Below are 22,482 nucleotides of genomic sequence, written 5' to 3' on the forward strand. Positions count from 1 at the left end.
AATGTAGAGGCTATATACAGGGGGTACCGGTACAGAGTCAATGTGGAGGCTATATACAGAGGGGTACTGGTACAGAGTCAATGTGGAGGCTATATACAGGGTATTACGGTAGAGAGTCAATGTGGAGGCTATATACAGGGAGTACTGATACAGAGTCAATGTGGAGGCTATATACAGGGTATTACGGTACAGAGTCAATGTGGAGGCTATATACAGGGGGTACCGGTACAGAGTCAGGGTGGAGGCTATATACAGGGGTACCGGTACAGAGTCAATGGGGAGGCTATATACAGGGTATTACGTTACAGAGTCCATGTGGAGGCTATATACAGGGGGGTACTGGTACAGAGTCAATGTGGAGGCTATATACAGGGGGTACTGGTACAGAGTCAATGTGGAGGCTATATACAGGGTATTACGGTACAGAGTCAATGTGGAGGCTATATACAGGGGGTACCGGTACAGAGTCAGGGTGGAGGCTATATACAGGGGGTACTGGTACCGAGTCAATGTGGAGGCTATATACAGGGGGGTACCGGTACAGAGTCAGGGTGGACGCTATATACAGGGGGTACTGGTACCGATTCAATGTGGAGGCTATATACAGGGGGGTACCGGTACAGAGTCAATGTGGAGGCTATATACAGAGGGGTACTGGTACAGAGTCAATGTGGAGGCTATATACAGGGTATTACGGTACAGAGTCAATGTGGAGGCTATATACAGGGAGTACTGATACAGAGTCAATGTGGAGGCTATATACAGGGTATTACGGTACAGAGTCAATGTGGAGGCTATATACAGGGGGTACCGGTACAGAGTCAGGGTGGAGGCTATATACAGGGGGTACTGGTACCGAGTCAATGTGGAGGCTATATACAGGGGGGTACCGGTACAGAGTCAATGTGGAGGCTATATACAGGGGGTACTGGTACAGAGTCAATGTGGAGGCTATATACAGGGTGTTACGGTACAGAGTCAATGTGGAGGCTATATACAGGGTGTTACGGTACAGAGTCAATGTGGAGGCTATATACAGGGGGGTACCGGTACAGAGTCAATGTGGAGGCTATATACAGGGGGTACCGGTACAGAGTCAATGTGGAGGCTATATACAGGGTATTACGGTACAGAGTCAATGTGGAGGCTATATACAGGGGGTACCGGTACAGAGTCAATGGGGAGGCTATATACAGGGTATTACGGTACAGAGTCAATGTGGCGGCTATATACAGGGTATTACGGTACAGAGTCAATGTGGAGGCTTTATACAGGGAGTACTGGTACAGAGTCAATGTGGAGGCTATATACAGGGGGTACTGGTACCGAGTCAATGTGGAGGCTATATATAGGGTATTACGGTACAGAGTCAATGTGGAGGCTATATACAGGGAGTACTGGCACAGAGTCAATGTGGAGGCTATATACAGGGTATTACGGTACAGAGTCAATGTGGAGGCTATATACAGGGGGTACCGGTACAGAGTCAGGGTGGTGGCTATATACAGGGGGAACTGGTACCGAGTCAATGTGGAGGCTATATACAGGGGGGTACCGGTACAGAGTCAATGTGGAGGCTATATACAGGGGGTACTGGTACCGATTCAATGTGGAGGCTATATACAGGGGGGTACCGGTACAGAGTCAATGTGGAGGCTATATACAGGGGGGTACTGGTACAGAGTCAATGTGGAGGCTATATACAGGGGGGTAATGGTACAGAGTCAATGTAGAGGCTATATACAGGGGGTACCGGTACAGAGTCAATGTGGAGGCTATATACAGGGGGGTACTGGTACAGAGTCAATGTAGAGGCTATATACAGGGGGGTACCGGTACAGAGTCAATGTGGAGGCTATATACAGGGGGGTACTGGTACAGAGTCAATGTAGAGGCTATATACAGGGGGTACCGGTACAGAGTCAATGTGGAGGCTATATACAGAGGGGTACTGTTACAGAGTCAATGTGGAGGCTATATACAGGGTATTACGGTACAGAGTCAATGTGGAGGCTATATACAGGGGGTACCGGTACAGAGTCAGGGTGGAGGCTATATACAGGGGGTACTGGTACCGAGTCAATGTGGAGGCTATATACAGGGGGGTACCGGTACAGAGTCAATGTGGAGGCTATATACAGGGGGTACCGGTACAGAGTCAATGTGGAGGCTATATACAGGGGGGTAATGGTACAGAGTCAATGTAGAGGCTATATACAGGGGGTACCGGTACAGAGTCAATGTAGAGGCTATATACAGGGGGTACTGGTACCGAATCAATGTGGAGGCTATATACAGGGTATTACGGTACAGAGTCAATGTGGAGGCTATATACAGGGTATTACGGTACAGTCAATGTGTAGGGTATATACAGGGGGTACCGGTACAGAGTCAATGTGGAGGCTATATACAGGGTATTACGGTACAGAGTCAATGTGAGGCTATGTACAGGGTATTACGTTACAGAGTCCATGTGGAGGCTATATACAGGGGGGTACTGGTACAGAGTCAATGTGGAGGCTATATACAGGGGGTACTGGTACCGAGTCAATGTGGAGGCTATATACAGGGTATTACGGTACAGAGTCAATGTGGAGGCTATATACAGGGTATTACGGTACAGTCAATGTGGAGGGTATATACAGGGGGTACCGGTACAGAGTCAATGTGGAGGCTATATACAGTGTATTACGGTACAGAGTCAATGTGAGGCTATATACAGGGTATTACGTTACAGAGTCCATGTGGAGGCTATATACAGGGGGGTACCGGTACTGAGTCAATGTGGAGGCTATATACAGGGGGTACCGGTACTGAGTCAATGTGGAGGCTATATACAGGGGGTACCGGTACTGATTCAATGTGGAGGCTATATACAGGGGGGTACTGGTACAGAGTCAATGTGCGGGGGAACAGGTTTGCCTAAGTAATTTATGCATGTAGGTAGGGGTGAAGTGACTTTGCATAGATAATAAACATTTTACAAAACAGATGGAGGAGGGGTCAGATGCCGAGCAGTTACCGTACCAAGTGGTGATGCAACCAATCAGGATGCTCTCGATGGTGCAGCTTTTTGAGGACCCATGTCGAATCTTTTCAGTCTCCTGAGGGGGAATAGGTTTTGTCGTGCCTTCTTCACGGCTGTCTTAGTGTGTTTGGACCATGTTCGTTTGTTGGTGATGTGGACACCAAGGAACTTGAAGCTCTCAACTTGATCCACTACAGCCCCGTTGATGTGAATGGGGGCGGGCTCTGTCCTCTTTTTCCTGTAGTCCACAATCATCTCCTTTGTCTTGATCACGTTGAGGGAGAGGTTGTTGTCCTGGCACCACACGGCCAGGTCTCTGACCTCCTCCCTATAGGCTGTCTCATCGTGGTCGGTGATCAGGCCTACCACTGTTGTGTCATCAGCAAACGTAATGATGGTGATGCCCATACAGGATGTAGTGACTGTAGGGGTGATGAGACCCATACTGGATGTAGTGACTGTAGGGGTGATGAGACTCATACAGGATGTAGTGACTGTAGGGGTGATGAGACCAATACAGGATGTTATGACTGTAGGGGAGATGAGACCCATACAGGATGTAGTGACTGTAGTGGTGATGAGACCCATGTAGGATGTAGTGACTGTAGGGGTGATGAGACCCATACAGGATGTAGTGACTGTAGGAGTGATGAGACCCATACAGGATGTAGTGACTGTAGGGGTGATGAGACCCATACAGGATGTAGTGACTGTAGGGGTGATGAGACCCATGCAGGATGTAGTGACTGTAGGGGTGATGAGACCCATACAGGATGTAGTGACTGTAGGGGTGATGAGACCCATACAGGATGTAGTGACTGTAGGGGTGATGAGACCCATACAGGATGTAGTGACTGTAGGGGTGATGAGACCCATACAGGATGTAGTGACTGTAGGGGTGATGAGACCCATACAGGATGTAGTGACTGTAGAGGTGATGTTATGTGTCTAATAATAAATACATTGGACCACTTGTTTTCATGCCTAATTAAAGCGGTTCTTGTCATGGGTCAGGGGTCACCTCTTACACATGTCCTATTGCCTAACTGACTCCCCTCATCCCTTCCGCCGTGTCGCCTCACCGCCCTCCGCCCGCCGCCAAGCGAGACACGGCAGCCCGGCTGTCTCTGCTGCAGCTCGACTCAGCTTCCTCTTGGCTTACACTCCCTCGCCCTCCACCCCTCCACCCCTCACCATCCGTCCTTACAACCCTTCATTCCAGACCTCGAGCATTCCACTCCTTCCCGTTCACCCCTCCACCCCTCAAACCCCTAACAGCAGTGCTCCACCCTCCTTCCTAGCCCCAAACCCACGCCTCTGCCAGTCCATCCCTGTCTAAATCCTCCCTCCCTCCATCCCTCCCATCCCCTCCTTCCTAGCCCCAAACCCACCCCTCCGCCAATCCATCCCCTTCTGAATCCTCCCTCCCTCCCGTATCCCCTCCTTCTCGTCCCCTCGCCCTCTTGCTCACACACAGGAAAGGGAAGGCAGGGAAGGTTGGCTCCTGCTCCCCTCCAACAGGGAACAGTGAGGCTATGGAAGGGGCCAGGGCACCACATCCTGTTTTAGACACACAGAAAAGAGAGAGCGAACCCCATGACCTCATGCTGCCTGTGGTTGGTCAGCAGGACTACAACCACAGAAAACCAAACTATGCCTCTCACAGTGTCCCTCTACCTATACTGTCAATGTATTGAGAATCAAGGCTGTAGGGACCGTAGTCTATGGTAGGGACACTGTAGACTGGTGGTCTGTTCTGTTTGTGAGGTAGACCACTCTACTGGATGTTGTACGGCTGGCTGTACAAGGACAGAAGAGTTGGCGACAACACGCATGTCTAATATGGAACCATTAGGGACACATGTAGAAACCAGAGTGTCTGGACCAGAGAGATATCTATCTGACCTCCAACATGTTTAGACCATCATAAACCAGTCAATCACATAAAGATGAATGTCCTCAACAACAATGTAGTCAGGGTTTTGGAGTTAAGCTTGAGAGAGAGAGAAAGAGAGAGAGAGAGAGAGGGAGAGAGACCGAGAGAGAGAGAGAGAGAGAGAGACAGAGAGAGAGAGAGAGAGAGAGACAGAGAGAGAGAGAGAGAGACACAGAGAGAGACACACAGAGAGAGAGAGAGACACACAGAGAGAGAGAGAGAGAGAGAGAGAGAGGGGGAGTGTGAGAGAGAGGGAGAGTGAGAGAGAGACAGTGAGAGACAGAGAGAAAGAGAGACAGAGAGAGAGAGAGACACACAGAGAGAGAGAGAGAGAGAGAGAGAGAGAGAGAGAGAGAGAGAGAGAGAGAGAGAGAGAGTGAGGGAGAGAGAGAGAGAGAGAGAGAGAGAGATAGAGAGAGAGAGAGTCTTGGATAGCTATTGATATCAATCATCAAGTCTTTCATGTCTCACAGTTTTACTGGAATATAGTGCCTGGGATGCATGCTCTCACACACACACACACACACACACACACACACACACACACACACACACACACACACACACACACACACATGCTTATGCACTAATGCCACCACAGATGGGCTATAAACTATAAACTGGAGGAGGAGAGCAACAGAGAGTATCACACACACACACACACACACACACACACACACACAGACACACACACACACACACACACACACACACACACATACACACAGACACACACACACACACACACACACACACACACACACACACACACACACACACACACACACACACACACACATACACACAGACACACACACACACACACACACACACACACACACACTCACACTCACCCACACACGCACACACACGCACACACCAATCACGCTGGGTTCTTTTGTCACCAAAATCACTCACAAACTTTTATAGATGCACAATCGAGAGCATCCTGTCGGGCTGTATCATCTTCTGCTATTTCTTCTCCCACAACCGTAAGGCTCTCCAGAGGGTAGTGAGAAGAGCACAATGCATCACTGGGGGCAAACTACCTGCCCTCCAGGACACCTACACCACCCGATGTCATAGCAAGGCCCTAAAGATCATCAAGGACAACAATCACCCAAGCCCCTGCCTGTGTTCAACCCGCTATCATCCAGAAGGCGAGGTCAGTACAGGTGCATCAAAGCTGGGGCCGAGAGACTGAAAAACAGCTTCTATCTCAAGGCCATCAGACGGTTAAACAGCCACCACTAACATTGAGTGGCTGCTGCCAACATACTGACTCAACTCCAGCCACTTTAATAATGGGATTTGATGTAAAAAATGTATCACTAGCCACTTTAAACAATGCTACTTAATATAATGTTTACATACCCTACATTACTCATCTAATATGTATATACTGTACTCGATACCATCTACTGCATCTTGCCTATGCCGTTCTGTACCATCACTCATTCATATATCTTTATGTACATATTCTTTATCCCTTTACACTTGTGTGTGTGTATAAGGTAGTTGTTGTGAAATTGTTAGGTTAGATTACTCGTTGGTTATTACTGCATTGTCGGAACTAGAAGCACAAGAATTTCGCTACACTCGCATTAACATCTGCTAACCATGTGTATGTGACAAATAACAATGTGATTTGATTTGAACAGTGAGAGAGAAAATGCATGCAAGTATAAAATGGAAGAAGAGAGAGGAGAGAGCTTCAGTACTGGGAAAATCCCTCTCTCAACCACATTAATTCATTTCCCTCACTTCTCTCTGTCTGCCTGATGGGCGCACTCGCAAACACACACACACACACACACACACACACACACACACACACACACACACACACACACACACACACGGTTCAACTTAAATTACACGTTACCCGTATTGTGACAGCAACGTAAACAGAGACACAACCACATACTGGACAGACCAGAGGAGGAGGCTGGTGGGAAGAACTATAGGAGGACGGGCTCATTGCAAACAACGGAATGGAGCACGTGGAAGGGCACCAGACTCATCAAACACATGGAAACCACACGTTTGACACCGGTCCATTGATTCCATTACATTCATTACAATGAGCCCATCCTCCTATAGCTCCGCCCAACGGCCTCCTCTGTTGCACACCAACACACACACACACACACACACACACACACACACACACACACACACACACACCAAAGTATCCTTTCAAAAGCGTGTGTTTGTTATTTTCCAGACGAGTGAGAGAATAAAACGGGCTGTTCGTTGTCATGGTTTCCACTGCGGGTGACTAGCCGAGGGTGATGTCGTGTTTGGATACGAAAAACACCTCTTCCCCTCAACATCCTTCCTACACACACACACACACACACACACACACACACACACACACACACACACACACACACCACCCCAACATCCTGAACTTCAACAGGAGTTTCCTGGCCATTCACATTCCTGCTACTTTCTCATGTTATTCATTAAACTTTATACGGACTGCGTCTCGCACTGGACCTACCCTCCATTTCACAGCGACCCAACCACACACTGGACCTACCCTCCATTTCACAGCGACCCCACCACACACTGGACCTACCCTCCATTTCACAGCGACCCCACCACACACTGGTCCTACCCTCCATTTCACAGCGACCCAACAACACACTGGACCTACCCTTCATTTCACAGCGACCCCACCACACACTGGACCAACCCTCCATTTCACAGCGACCCCACCACACCCTGGACCTACCCTCCATTTCACAGCGACCCAACCACACACTGGACCTACCCTCCATTTCACAGCGACCCCACCACACACTGGACCTACCCTCCATTTCACAGCGACCCCACCACACACTGGACCTACCCTCCATTTCACAGCGACCCAACCACACACTGGACCTACCCTCCATTTCACAGCGACCCCACCACACCCTGGACCTACCCTCCATTTCACAGCGACCCAACCACACACTGGACCTACCCTCCATTTCACAGCGACCCCACCACACACTGGACCTACCCTCCATTTCACAGTGACCCCACCACACACTGGACCTACCCTCCATTTCACAGCGACTCCACCACACACTGGACCTACCCTCCATTTCACAGCGACCCCACCACACCCTGGACCTACCCTCCATTTCACAGCGACTCCACCACACACTGGACCTACCCTCCATTTCACAGCGACCCAACCACACACTGGACCTACCCTCCATTTCACAGCGACCCCACCACACCCTGGACCTACCCTCCATTTCACAGCGACCCAACAACACACTGGACCTACCCTCCATTTCACAGCGACCCAACCACACACTGGACCTACCCTCCATTTCACAGCGACCCCACCACACACTGGACCTACCCTCCATTTCACAGCGACCCCACCACACACTGGACCAACCCTCCATTTCACAGCGACCCAACCACACACTGGACCTACCCTCCATTTCACAGCGACCCAACCACACACTGGACCTACCCTCCATTTCACAGCGACCCCACCACACCCTGGACCAACCCTCCATTTCACAGCGACCCCACCACACACTGGACCTACCCTCCATTTCACAGCGACCCCACCACACACTGGACCTACCCTCCATTTCACAGCGACCCCACCACACCCTGGACCAACCCTCCATTTCACAGCGACCCCACCACACACTGGACCTACCCTCCATTTCACAGCGACCCCAGCACACACTGCTATTTCCATGATCGCTATAAGGACAACACACACACACACACACACACACACACACACACACACACACACACACACACACACACACACACACACACACACACACACACACACACACACACACACACACACACACACACACACATCCCAGCAGTGTGTGTTGGTCATAGGGACCATGATCCCAGTAGTGTGTGTTGTCCTCATAGGGACCATGATCCCAGCAGTGTGTGTTGTCCTCATAGGGACCATGATCCCAGCAGTGTGTGTTGTCCTCATAGGGACCATGATCCCAGCAGTGTGTGTTGTCCTCATAGGGACCATGATCCCAGCAGTGTGTGTTGTCCTCATAGGGACCATGATCCCAGCAGTGTGTGTTGTCCTCATAGGGACCATGATCCCAGCAGTGTGTTTGAAGAACTGTCCAAAGTGTGGCCATTGCCAGTTATGTCACCAAGAGATCCCTTGGAACGCACAAACACAATACACACAACATTAAGTACAGCCTAAATGCTGACACAACAAATATTTTAAAACGAGACACATTTTAACAGTTAGATCCTCGTAACTTATTAAGAAATCCAACTCTCTTTTTCTCTAATCCAAAAGATAATTGAGTGTTATGGAAACAATAAAAATCGACTTCTCTTTTGATCTACTTTCCTTCTCTCCCTGAGTAAAGAGAGAGCCGCGAGACGAGAAACAGTACATCTTTCTCCCAAATGGCACCTTTTTAATGAAACACTGTTGACCAGGACCCATAGAGAACAGGGCAACCCTGTTGACCAGGACTCATAGAGAACAGGGTTACACTGTCGACCAGGACCCATAGAGAACAGGGCAACACTGTCGAACAGGACCCATAGAGAACAGGGCAACACTGTCGACCAAGACCCATAGAGAACAGGGCAACACTGTCGACCAGGACCCATAGAGAACAGGGCAACACTGTCGACCATGACACATAGAGAACAGGGCAACACTATCGACCATGACACATAGAGAACAGGGCAACACTGTCGAACAGGACCCATAGAGAACAGGGCAACACTGTCGACCAAGACCCATAGAGAACAGTGCAACACTGTCGACCAGGACCCATAGAGAACAGGGCAACACTGTCGACCATGACACATAGAGAACAGGGCAACACTATCGACCATGACACATAGAGAACAGGGCAAAACTGTCGACCAGGACCCATAGAGAACAGGGCAACACTGTCGACCAGGACCCATAGAGAACAGGGCAACACTGTCGACCAGGACCCATAGAGAACAGGGCAACACTGTCGACCAGGACCCATAGAAAACAGGGCAACACTGTCGACCAGGACCCATAGAAAACAGGGCAACACTGTCGACCAGGACCCATAGAGAACAGGACAACACTGTCTACCAGGACCCATAGAGAACAGGGCAACACTGTCTACCAGGACCCATAGAGAACAGGGCAACACTGTCGACCAGGACCCATAGAGAACAAGGCAACACTGTCGACCTTGACCCATAGAAAACAGGGCAACACTGTCTACCAGGACCCATAGAGAACAAGGCAACACTGTCGACCAGGACCCATAGAGAACAGGGCAACACTGTCGAGCATGACACATAGGGAACGGGGTGCAATTTGGGACTCAGCCGTCTGCGTTCTGTTGTTTCATTCTTGTTAGAATTGTTTTCGTTCAGTCAGCGATTTGGGGGAAAAACAGGTTCATGCGCCAAAGTAATATAGTGGTGATCAGAACTCCACCAGGATGGATTCAGACGTTCAGTCGGCTTAAAGGTTACACAGTGGAGAGATTGTCTGTTTGACTGTCTGTCTGTCTGCCCGTCCGTCTGTCTGTCTGTCTGTCTGTCTGTCTGTCTGTCTGTCTGTCTGTCTGCCCGTCCGTCCGTCTGTCTGTCTGCCCGTCCGTCTGTCCGTCTGTCTGTCTGTCTGAGATTCAAAGTGACAACAACATGTTGTGTCAACCACAAAACACTCTGACTAGATTGAAGTGAACTATCACCACTAGCATGTCTAATGTAGACTAGAATAACCTAAAAATATCACCACGAGCATGCCTAATGTAGACTAGACTTGAATAACCTAAAAAATAACACCGGAACTAAAATGTGAAATCTGAACCTAACTGAAGAACAGGAAATCAAAAATCCTTAGAAATAACTTTATTTATGTTTTTGGTAAAATTATTTTAAAACGCAATATATTCATTTACAAAAAGCCCTCTTCAAATAAAGAAACAACAATCGAAAGTTTAACATTGAGAGAAAAAAAATGTCTATGTGTCAAAGCAATGTTGTATTTACAATGAAATACTTCATGAAATAATGCTTTTGTTTTGCCTGCTTGATTTAAGTGCAGAGCAACTGTTGTGTTTGTTTTATTCCTAACTGTAAAAAAAAATGTTTATTGTTTATTTTAACCAAAAGTAGTTTTTACCTTTTTTATCAACGTGGTTCTTAAAGAGGCATTCTGGGATTCAAACAACAAGAAAGTGGTCAAACCGGCTATATATCATTCATGTAAATGTCCTAAAATGGACATCCTAAATCCCAGATTCCCCTTTTCTTTTTTTTTTACGTGTGGTGACGGATATTTAAATACAAACAAGTGTTTTGATGTAAATCGAACAAATTAAAACCTTAAAAGCGAAACAACAAAAAAAAATGAAAACAAAGTCTCCTAACATTGCAGACCTCATAAATTCACATTGTACAGAAACAATAATCCTAGTCTTTCATTTGTAAAATACATATTGCATTAGAAAGATTTGGAACGTGGTGGTCTTCCTATACGTGTGTTTGTGACCCAGTGCAAATAAAACCGTTTTTCATCGAAATAATTCAATGAAAATCTACACAAATAAAAACAAACAACATGAAATTAGGAATACTGTATAAAAATGAAAAAAGTTTATCATTATAAATGTTCTGCCTGTCTGGACAGTAAGTAGAAGAGCTCAGTAGTCTTTAGTGTTCTGTAGTGGTCTGCAGTGGTCTGTTGGTAGACCATAATGCATTGCAGTAATCCTACCCTGAATGTCCTTCGAGGTCAACTGCAGACCCGGGTCAAGTACACCAATCCAATGCTTTTCTATTTACATTTTCTTTTTAGGTGTACTTGCCTTAATTTAGTGTTTGCACTTCTGTGGTCTATTCCATAGTGCAATTTACACCAAGTCCCACTCCAGTATTACAGTATGTTTAACATGTTTATTTGACCAACAGGTCTTGTAGGCTGCCCTAAGACCATACTAGACTCTGGCACACAGCCAATGACTAACAGCAGTCAGGAAGGTGTCTACCCAGTAATACAGGTACCGTAGTAGACAGCACTGCTGGCATCAGCGAGAGCAGAGATGAGTGGACTACTCGGGCTCTCCTCACAGATCCTCCCTAGTGGTTTAGAGAGGGGTGCGTTGGTATACCCCTCCAGAGCTTTCGACACGGGGACACTACCATACCCCTCCATGGATTTAGAAACGGGAATGAGGTTACTCCCGTACCCCTCCATACGAGTCCGGTTAGCACTGAGGTACTGGTCAAACTCATTGCGGTCCACTTCTGTCCAGAACTCAACTGACGTCAGGCCTACGTGGTTGGACCCAGCCTGATCTACGGAGTCCAGGGCCTGAGGTTTAGGGTTGGAGGTGGGGACCAGCGAGGAAGAGGAGGACTCGGGAGGGGGAGAGAGCTGCCCCAGGTGAGAGGCCTGGGGGGTGTCTAGTCCAGCGTTATTGTACAGGTAACCATAGTAACCAGAGGACACAGAGGAACTACTGGTGGACTGGAGGGGATTGACTGGCTCAGACAGGCTTATAGAGGAGCCCTGGGGGTAAGAGTAAGGACTGGGAGAGTTCGTAGGCTCGGGAACCTGGGTGAGGCCTTTCTCCTGGGGAGGACGACAGAGCAGGGAGCCCCTCTGGCTCTGGTTAAGATGGTGAGTATGACCCCTTTGCCCCTGACCCTGACTATGACCCTGACTATGACCCTGACTATGACCCTGACTATGACCCTGACTTTGCCCCTGACTATGACCCTGACTATGACCCTGACTTTGCCCCTGACCCTGACTATGACCCTGACTATGACCCTGACCCTGACCCTGACTATGACCCTGACCCTGACCCTGACTATGCCCCTGACCCTGACTATGCCCCTGACCCTGACTATGCCCCTGACCCTGACTATGCCCCTGACCCTGACTATGACCCTGACCCTGACTATGACCCTGACCCTGACTATGCCCCTGACCCTGACTATGCCCCTGACCCTGACTATGACCCTGACCCTGACTGTGGCTGTGAGGATGGCTATGGGCGTCATGGTGATGGCTGTTATAGTGGTGGTGATGGTGGTAGTTACTCCAGGTGCCATGTAGCTCCACGTCCTCCTGCATGTGAGGGGGAAAGAACACCCCTCCGTCCCCACCCCCCTCCTCCATCACATCCAGAGGGGACATCTCCGGTGTGGGCAGTCCGTAGCTCAGTGTGTCCCCAGTGTGGAGGTCCCTGAAGTGGCCTAGTGGAGGCAGAAGGTGGTGGTGTGGATGAGGATGTCCATAACCGTTCAGAGGGTGTCCGTAGCCCTCCCCTACCCCAGGAACCCCTGACCCTCCCTGGGCTAGGCTGTGGAGCAGTAGCCCCGGTTCCACCCGTTTGAGCTTTTTGGCCTGTTTCTTGCGACGGGGGCGGTACTTGTAGTTGGGGTGGTCCGTCAGATGCTGGAGGCGGAGTCTCTCGGCCTCCTCAACGAAGGGACGCTTGTCCAGAGTAGTCAGGGCCTTCCACGACTGGCCTAAAGATAATAACACACACACATACATATATATATATATATATATACATTGTTGTCAACAATACAATTATTACCAGCGGTAGCACAATCAGCATCATAATCATAATCATTATCAACATTACCAACGTTATCAACATAATTGGCATCATACATTTAGCTAATATCAGTTGTGTACATCCAACCATAAACTGGGTGGTTCCAGCCCTGAATGCTGATTGGCTGACAGCCGTGGTATATCAGACTGTATACCACAGGTATGACAAAACATGTATTTTTACTGCTCTAATTACGTTGGTAACCAGTTTATAATAGTAATAAGGCACCTCAGGGGGTTTGTGGTATATGGCCAATATACCACGGCTAAGGGCTGTGTCCAGGCACTCCGCGTTGCGTCGTACAGAAGAACAGCCCTTAGCCGTGGTATATTGGCCATATACCACATCCCCCTCGTGTATAAATTGCATAAACATAATCTGTGCAGCTCTAAAACTTATTCTGAGTATTTTATTTTATATATTTTTTTTAAATATTGTAGATACTAAGTGATGCTGTTGTATAATAAAAGTCGAACTTAACTAAAAAAAAATCTACTTCTTTACTCTCAGGGAAAAACTATGCGTATTTTTTAAGCAGTACTGCGCATATTGAGCCATGAAACCATTTTAAAATGTGGTTTTGGCTTGAGCAAAGATGTAGTACCAACAGTAACTAAAGTCCTACCAACAATTAGAGTTGATTTTCACTGATTCATTGTGGTTTGTGGACATTCACAACCCCATAAACCGTCCTAAGAACGCCACAGAAAAACATGCTTTAATATTTCACACAGTCATGAGTCTAAAAAAACATCCTGAATACGGTGTGTGTGTGTGTGTGTGTGTGTGTGTGTGTGTGTGTGTGTGTGTGTGTGTGTGTGTGCATGTGTGTGTCATATCTTACCCAGCATCTTGCTGAGGACAGCATTGTGGAGGTCTGGGTTCTGAACAGCCAGTCGTTTCCTCTCGTCTTTAGCCCAAACCATGAAGGCGTTCATTGGCCGACGGATCCTCGACTCACCCCCTTCTTTCCCCTCAACGCTGCCCAGGGAAGGTGCTTCTGGGTGGGTCGAGTCAGGGCTTCCTGCCCCTGTCCCTGGTTCAGCTCCGGCCCCTATCCTGGCCTCTGTGCGGCCCCCAGCAGAGCCACGATCTCCAGATCCTCCATAAAGGGGGGTCTGGTCGAAGGGTCCTAGCCCACGATCAGAGCCTGGGCTGGGGGAAGAGACCCATGGATGCCCCCCGGCTCCTTCCCGGCCTGGTGGAGAACTGGCCTCACGACAGTAACTAGACTCAGATATATTCATTCCAGCTTAAACAAACTCCTGTTTAGTTGTTGTTGTTGTTGTGTTAACTTCTGTCTGTGTTCTTTTGTGGTTCTCGACACAGACAACGAGGAAAAGGCTAAAGGTTTTAAAAAGCAACAGTGTTCAGAGAAACTGAAAGAGACGGAGGTAAGACAAGCAGAATGCCCAAAGCAAAGCATTGACCTCTGAAGGGTGTGGGACGGTTCAGTAGAAACCGAAAGGTCCTAAAGGTTCCGCGACTCTTTCTCTCTCCTTCTCTCTCTCTTTCTCTCCTTCTCTCTCTCTTCCTCTCTCCTTCTCTCTCTCTTTCTCTCTCCTTCTCTTTCTCTTCCTCTCTCCTTCTCTCTCTCTTTCTCTCTCTTTCTCTCTCTCTTTCTCTCCTTCTCTCTCTCTTTCTCTCTCTTTCTCTCTCAGTTTTCCAGAACCTCTTGTAAAAGAGCGTGGTGTGTGTGTTTCTCCTCTGCTATCCTCCAGGACTGGACAGTTTGAAAGTTGTGGTGAGGCTTGATAAACCCGTGGTGTAAATATATACCCAGCCTAAACCAATCAGACGCCAGGGAGACTAGCAAGGCGAGCGGGAGGGGTCGGCAGTGGGAGAGTCCCCCCCCCTTGTCCTATTCCGCTCGGCGCTCACACAGAAAGATGTAATCTGAGAGGGCCATTGTTTCTGCTCACTCACACACACACACACACACACACACACACACACACACACACACACACACACACACACACACAGCTTTCCCCAGCCACGCTGTGTGTCTCTGTCTCTCCCTACCTTCCTCTGCCTCCCGCCTCCTTCACCCAGAGTCCCTATCCAACCCCTCTGTCCCCAGCCCCCCCCCCCCCTCTCCTCCCATCATCTGAGGCTGTGGCTGTGGTGAAAGGAGACCACACTCAAAGCCTTGCTCGTTAGCGGTGCAGCTCTCTCTCTCTCTCTCTCTCTCTCTCTCTCTCTCTCTCTCCCTCTCTCTCTCTTTTAGACTTTCTTTTAGAGGCAGAAAACAGAGAAGAGAGCTGCACAGAAAAATACGCTGAAACACACAAGATAGGGCACCCAAAGTAGTCCCAACCATGAGGCAACACTCGAATCCCTCAACATGGTCTCATTAGAACAAGTCAAAACTGTGACGTGTAACCCGTTGATGCCGAATTTGACATTTCGCCCACCAAGAAAAAAAAAAAAACCCATTAGAACAAGAGAACACAACTGTCCTCTGATGTTATCGAAAATAATTTTAACAACTTATCACACAGACGTGTTGCAGCAACAAACAGAGTCATGCGATATGTTGAACCATCACAGAACGATTGTTGACAAATGTAAAAGAGAGGGAAAGGGATAATCCATGCTGTATGGGGCTTTAATGGATGTTTTCCTCCTGGGTCCTTTATCCCCAGGAGGTAAAGGGCAAACCTAACAGAGAACACTTTAACATGTTAGACACGGTAAGATGGGAACTCTTTCTCCGAGGACATGGCCGGTAAAACCACTTGTTTTCTTAGAGCTTGGTGAGAGTGTGGTTGTCCTATGGTTATTTTACAGCCTTCCCACAACTTTCTAGGAATGGTGCAGGATAGTTGCTAGGCTTTGGAACATCCTCAGCACATTTTAAGGAATTTCACAAAAAAAAAAAAAACTTTACTTTAACAGAAAGTTGCCTAACAGGTCAAACATGGTATTATTATTATATTTCATTAAAATGTTTGGTCATGTTGTAGGAACGTTCTCCAACTGGTTTGACATTGGGAATTTTCTCAAATAGTTCAGAGAACATAAAGATGCAACCTTCTTCTGTGGTAATTTCCGTACTTCAGCTTAACGTTTCCAGCAGGTTTCCAGCAGGTTTCCAACAGGTTTCCAGCAGGTTTCCAACAGGTTTCCAACAGGTTTCCAACAGGTTTCCAGCAGGTTTCCAACAGGTTTCCAGCAGGTTTCCAACAGGTTTCCAACAGGTTTCCAGCAGGTTTCCAACAGGTTTCCAGCAGGTTTCCAACAGGTTTCCAGCATGTTTCCAACAGGTTTCCAGCAGGTTTCCAACAGGTTTCCAACAGGTTTCCAACAGGTTTCCAGCAGGTTTCCAACAGGTTTCCAGCAGGTTTCCAACAGGTTTCCAGCAGGTTTCCAACAGGTTTCCAACAGGTTTCCTCATGATTCTATTTAAAGTAGTGTTCCTAAATTGTCCCGAGAACGTTAAGAAAACTTTCCATAAAAAAAACACCCCAAAAATGTTTGTAATGTACAGTTTAACAGTCTAAGAATGTTATGTTATTTAAAAACATATTAATATACAATTTAGCTTAACAACATTCTAGTAACTATCTGTAAATATGATTTGGGATTATCCAAATCAAGTGAAACACAAATTGAATTTACAGTGACAAGAAAAATAATGTGAACCCTTCGGAATTACCTGGACTTCTGCATAATTTCATATCATCCAAACCAACCTGCCCTCCAAATACACCTCTGCTGTCTTCAACCAGGATCTCAGAGATCACTGCCTCATTGCTTGCGTACTTAATGGGTCTGCGGTCAAAAGAACACCCCTCATCACTGTCAAACGCTCCCGAAAACACTTCAGCGAGCAGGCCTTGTTCAACCTCTCTTTCGTGTCGTCTGAGATTCCCAAAGATTGGAAAGCTGCCGCGGTCATCACCCTCTTCAAAGGGGCAGACACTCCAGACTCAAACTGCTACATACCTATATCCATCCTACCCTGTCTTTCTAAGGTCTTCGAAAGCCAACAAACAGATCACCGACCATTTCGAATCCCACCGTACCTTCTCCGCTATTCAATCTGGTTTCAGAGCTGGTCATGGGTGCACCTCAGCCACGCTCAAGGTCCTAAATGATATCATAACCGCCATCGATAAGAGACAATACTGTACAGCTGTATTCATTGACCTGGGCCAAGGCTTTCAACTCTGTCACTGTCACCACATTCTTATCGGCTGACTCAACAGCCTTGGTTTCGCAAATGACTGCCTCGCCTGGTTCACCAACTACTTATCTGATAGAGTTCAGTGTGTCAAATCAGAGGGCCTGTTGTCCGCACCTCTGGCAGTCTCTATGGGGGTGCCACAGGGTTCAATCCTCGGGCCGACTCTCTTCTCTGTATACGTCAATGATGTCGCTCTTGCTGCTGGTGATTCTCTGATCCACCTCTACGCAGACGACACCATTCTGTATACTTCTGGCCCTTCTTTGGACACTGTGTTAACAACCCTCCAGGTGAGCTTCAATGCCGTACAACTCTCCTTCCGTGGCCTCCAATTGCTCTTAAATACAACTAAAACTAAATGCATGCTATTTAACCGATCATTGCCCGCACCTGCTCCCCTGTCCAGCAACACTACTCTTGACGGTTCTGACTTAGAATTTGTGGACAACTACAAATACCTAGTTGTCTGGTTAGACTGTAAACTCTCCTTACAAACTCACAATAAGCATTTCCAATCCAAAATGAAATCTAGAATCTGCTTCCTATTTTGCAACAAAGCATCCTTCACTCATGTTGCCAAACATACCTTGGTAAAAACTGACCATCCTACCGATTCTCGACTTCACCGATGTCATTTATAAAATAGCCTCCAACACTCTACTCAACAAATTGGATGCAGTCTATCACAGTGTTATCCGTTTTGTCACCAAAGCCCGTTTTGTCACCAAAGCCCGTTTTGTCACCAAAGCCTGTTTTGTCACCAAAGCCCGTTTTGTCACCAAAGCCCGTTTTGTCACCAAAGCCCGTTTTGTCACTAAAGCCAATGACTGGAACGAACTTCAAAAATCTCTGAAGATGGAGACTCATATGTCCCTCACTAGCTTTAAGCACTAGCTGTCAGAGCAGCTCTCAGATCACTGCACCTGTACATAGCCCATCTGTAAACAGCCCATCCAACTACCTCATCCCCATACTGTATCTATTTATTTATCTTGCTCCTTTGCACCCCAGTATCTCTAGTTGCACATTCCTCTTCTGCACATCTACCATTCCAGTGTTTTAATTGCGCATTGTAATTACTTCACCACTATGGCCTATTTATTTCCTTAACTCCCTTATCTTACCTCATTTGCACTCACTGTAATATAAACTTTTTGTTTTCTTTATTTCTACTGTATTATTGACTGTATGTTTGTTTTAATCCATGTGTAACTCTGTGTTGTTGTATGTGTCGAACTGCTATGCTTTATCTTGGCCAGGTCGCAATTGTAAATGAGAACTTGTTCTCAACTGGCCTACCTGGTTAAATAAAGGTGTTCTCAACTAGCCTACCTGGTTAAATAAAGGTGAAATACATTTTATTTAAAAAAAATTTTTAAAATAAAATACATAAATAAATAAAAAAGACAGGGAATTTTTTTACTAGGATTAAATGTCAGGAATTGTGAAAAACTGAGTTTAAATGTATTTGGCTACGGTGTATATAAACTTCAGACTTCAACTTTATATACATCACTACCATATACTATTTACAGTGCCTTGCGAAAGTATTCGGCCCCCTTGAACTTTGCGACCTTTTGCCACAATTCAGGCTTCAAACATAAAGATATAAAACTGTATTTTTTTGTGAAGAATCAACAACAAGTGGGACACAATCATGAAGTGGAACGACATTTATTGGATATTTCAAACTTTTTTAACAAATCAAAAACTGAAAAATTGGGCGTGCAAAATTATTCATGATGAATGAACGTAAAAAGGTTAGGATAATTAATGTAGCAGGTTAGGAGGAGAAGGCTAAGGTTAGTAAAGAAGAAGAAGAGTTAGGGTTAGCTAAAACGCACAAAAAAAGATATACTTTTGACATCAATTTAACTCCATGGTGAAATGTGTCTGATTTACATGCTAGTAACTTGATTAATAGGTGAAATGTGTCTGATTTACATACTAGTAACTTGATTAATAGGGACATTTTTCTGTACTGATTATTTGACTGCTGGATCACCTGTTCGTTCTGAGTGAAACAAAACAAACAATCCACTTGGTGTAAACATTTTTAGTAAAAAAAAAATAAAAAAAAAGGTTTTATTGTGAATTGAATAGAAACGCCTTGGGGTTATTTTGGGGCGAGATTGAGCCTCTTCCTTCTCCACCTTTAGTCCTGCTTCCAAACAAAGTCTTTCAAGATACATTTGGTTGTTATTGTCCTTTTTGAGCAGATTAAAGCTGATGTATCTATTTTAGAAGCATTCTGTACAATAGATATCAAGTATTTCTTCATTTACCACTGTAAAGCCACTCTGACACTTTGTGTGAATGGGAAATAACGTTGGTGTACTGTTTGATTTGTTCACTATTTACGTTTTCCAAAAGTGTCTGCTATGGTCATTTCTTATCAAGAAAAACGTATCAATGCCCCTGTCCATATTTGAAATGTTTTAATGACATCAAGTCAATCTGGACATGGTGTTATTTGTGCCAGAAGGGCTAGAATCAAACCCAACACGGTAGGCAGCAACCCTAACCGGTAGACTCCAGGCCACGGCTGGACAACACTTTGACAGTTCAATCATAACCTCTAGATACAAACACTAACAGGGATGGGGAAACTCCAGTCCTCAGGGGGCCTGATTTGATGTCACACTGTCTCTCCATCCCTAGCAAACACAGAAACTCCAGTCCTCAGGGGGCCTGATTTGATGTCACACTGTCTCTCCATCCCTAGCAAACACAGCTTTTGATTCATCAAATTGCATTTTAAACTAAAGATCGTGATTAGGGATTAGGTGATTATTGGAGAGAGAGAGAGAGAGAGAGAGAGAGAGAGAGAGAGAGAGAGAGAGAGAGAGAGAGAGAGAGAAAGAGAGAGAGAGACACAGAGAGAGAGACACAGAGAGAGAGAGAGAGAGAGACAGATACAGAGAGACAGAGACAGAGAGAGAGAGAGAGAGAGAGAGAGAGAGAGAGAGAGAAAGAAAGAGAGAGACAGAGAGAGAGAGAGAGAGAATACTATTTTAATATAGCCTTGATTCCAACGACTCCACCACCCCCTAATGGAGAGAAACAGAACTGAACATGTTTAGCCAATCACAATGCTTATTTTAATTTTCCCGATGAATTAAGTAAAATTCTTCACAATGAAAAAGAGATCTAGTTAAGATCCAACATCTGTACACATACTAGGGTACGGGGCAGACAGGCATGAGGAGAGATGATGAAGATGAAGATGAAGAGCTTCACCGTACATTGTTACAAACTGGCACCTTTCCTATTCTCTCTCTCCATCCTTCTCCCTCCTCACTCTCTCTATCCACCTCTCCTCCTCTCTCCCTATCTCTCCATCCTTCTCCCTCCTCACTCTCTCTATCCACCTCTCCTCCTCTCACTTCTCTCTCCCTATCTCTCCATCTCTCCCCTCCTCTCTCTTTATCCCTTCTCTCCCTGTCTCTCATCTCCATCTCTCTTTATCTCCTCCCTCTCTCTCTCTCCTTCTCTCCCTGTCTCTCATCTCCATCTCTCTTTATCTCCTCCCTCTCTCTCTCTCCTTCTCTCCCTGTCTCTCATCTCCATCTCTCTTTATCTCCTCCCTCTCTCTCTCTCCTTCTCTCCGCTGTCTCTTTCATACCATTTGGGACGCACACAGGTGTTTTCGGGAACCAGAAGACACTTGTTGTTTTAATAGTCTACAATGGTTACAAACTTTTAAATGGTTGCAATGGTTGCAATACTTTAAAAAAGTATATAGATATGTATCTCGTTTCCTGGTCTTTCTTCTTCTCTCAGATTATAGGACAGACACTTCAGAACAAACTTCCTTTAGATTTTTAGATGTAGTGAATCTGTTATTCAATGTGTTTGTATGGGCTAGTAATACCTAAGTCAATGTTTCATCCAATCATTTTTGTATATATTTTTTTGATACCTTACTGGGTCTTAAAAGAAAAAAAAACTATTAGCCAAATTATTATTGGTATGAATATCTTTCGTATGTTAGCTTGTGTGTGTGTGTGTGTGTGTGTGTGTGTGTGTGTGTGTGTGTGTGTGTGTGTGTGTGTGTGTGTGTGTGTGTGTGTGTGTGTGTGTGTGTCAACAGGGGATGGGTACTGGGGACTCACACCCGACCAGGACTGGGAAACAATGGGGAGGCAGTTGGTTGACAGGGAGACTACTGAGGTTGCAGAGCCAGTTGGTTGACAGGGAGACTACTGAGGTTGCAGAGCCAGTTGGTTGACAGGGAGAATACTGAGGTTGCAAAGCCAGTTGGTTGACAGGGAGACTACTGAGGTTGCAGAGCCAGTCGGTTGACAGGGAGACTACTGAGGTTGCAGAGCCAGTCGGTTGACAGGGAGACTACTGAGGTTGCAGAGCCAGTCGGTTGACAGGGAGACTACTGAGGTTGCAGAGCCAGTCAGTGTTGAAACATGACAGAGTTATAAGAACAGAGAACTCTCCCTCCCTCCACTCTCCCTCCCTTCACTCTCCCTCCCTTCACTCTCCCTCCCTCCACTCTCCCTCCCTTCACTCTCCCTCCCTTCACTCTCCCTCCCTCCACTCTCCCTCCCTTCACTCTCCCTCCCTTCACTCTCCCTCCCTCCACTCTCCCTCCCTTCACTCTCCCTCCCTTCACTCTCCCTCCCTCCACTCTCCCTCCCTCCACTCTCCCTACCTTCACTCTCCCTCCCTTCACCCTCCCTCCCTCCACTCTCCCTCCCTTCACCCTCCC

General features: G+C 46.8%; 1 protein-coding gene across 1 annotated transcript; it reads right to left on the minus strand.

Moving 5' to 3' along the window:
• Window positions 1-10,829: 10,829 nt before the first annotated feature.
• LOC110531289 (transcription factor Sox-18A) lies at window positions 10,830-15,303 on the minus strand. The gene is made up of 3 exons (XM_036986977.1): window positions 14,412-15,303; window positions 12,853-13,472; window positions 10,830-12,795 (listed from the first exon to the last, which is right to left on the minus strand). Exons 1-3 carry the CDS (start codon window positions 14,812-14,814, stop codon window positions 11,977-11,979), a joined length of 1,842 nt encoding a protein of 613 aa, XP_036842872.1. The 5' UTR covers window positions 14,815-15,303; the 3' UTR covers window positions 10,830-11,976.
• Between the last annotated feature and the right edge of the window lie 7,179 nt (window positions 15,304-22,482).

The sequence above is a fragment of the Oncorhynchus mykiss genome, chromosome 9, assembly GCF_013265735.2.
Source record: "Oncorhynchus mykiss isolate Arlee chromosome 9, USDA_OmykA_1.1, whole genome shotgun sequence".
Taxonomy (NCBI): Eukaryota; Metazoa; Chordata; class Actinopteri; order Salmoniformes; family Salmonidae; genus Oncorhynchus; species Oncorhynchus mykiss.

What these genes read in the sequence shown, in the direction of transcription:
- LOC110531289 (XM_036986977.1), bottom strand. Translation starts at nt 14,814, where the DNA reads ATGAATATATCTGAGTCTAGTTACTGTCGTGAGGCCAGTTCTCCACCA. An exon ending in TGTCCTCAGCAAGATGCTGG is followed by an intron (nt 13,473 to 14,411) that starts GTAAGATATGAC and finishes TATTATCTTTAG; the next exon opens with GCCAGTCGTGGAAGGCCCTG. An exon ending in AGGGGCATAGTCAGGGTCAG is followed by an intron (nt 12,796 to 12,852) that starts GGGCATAGTCAG and finishes CAGGGTCAGGGT; the next exon opens with CAGGGTCATAGTCAGGGTCA.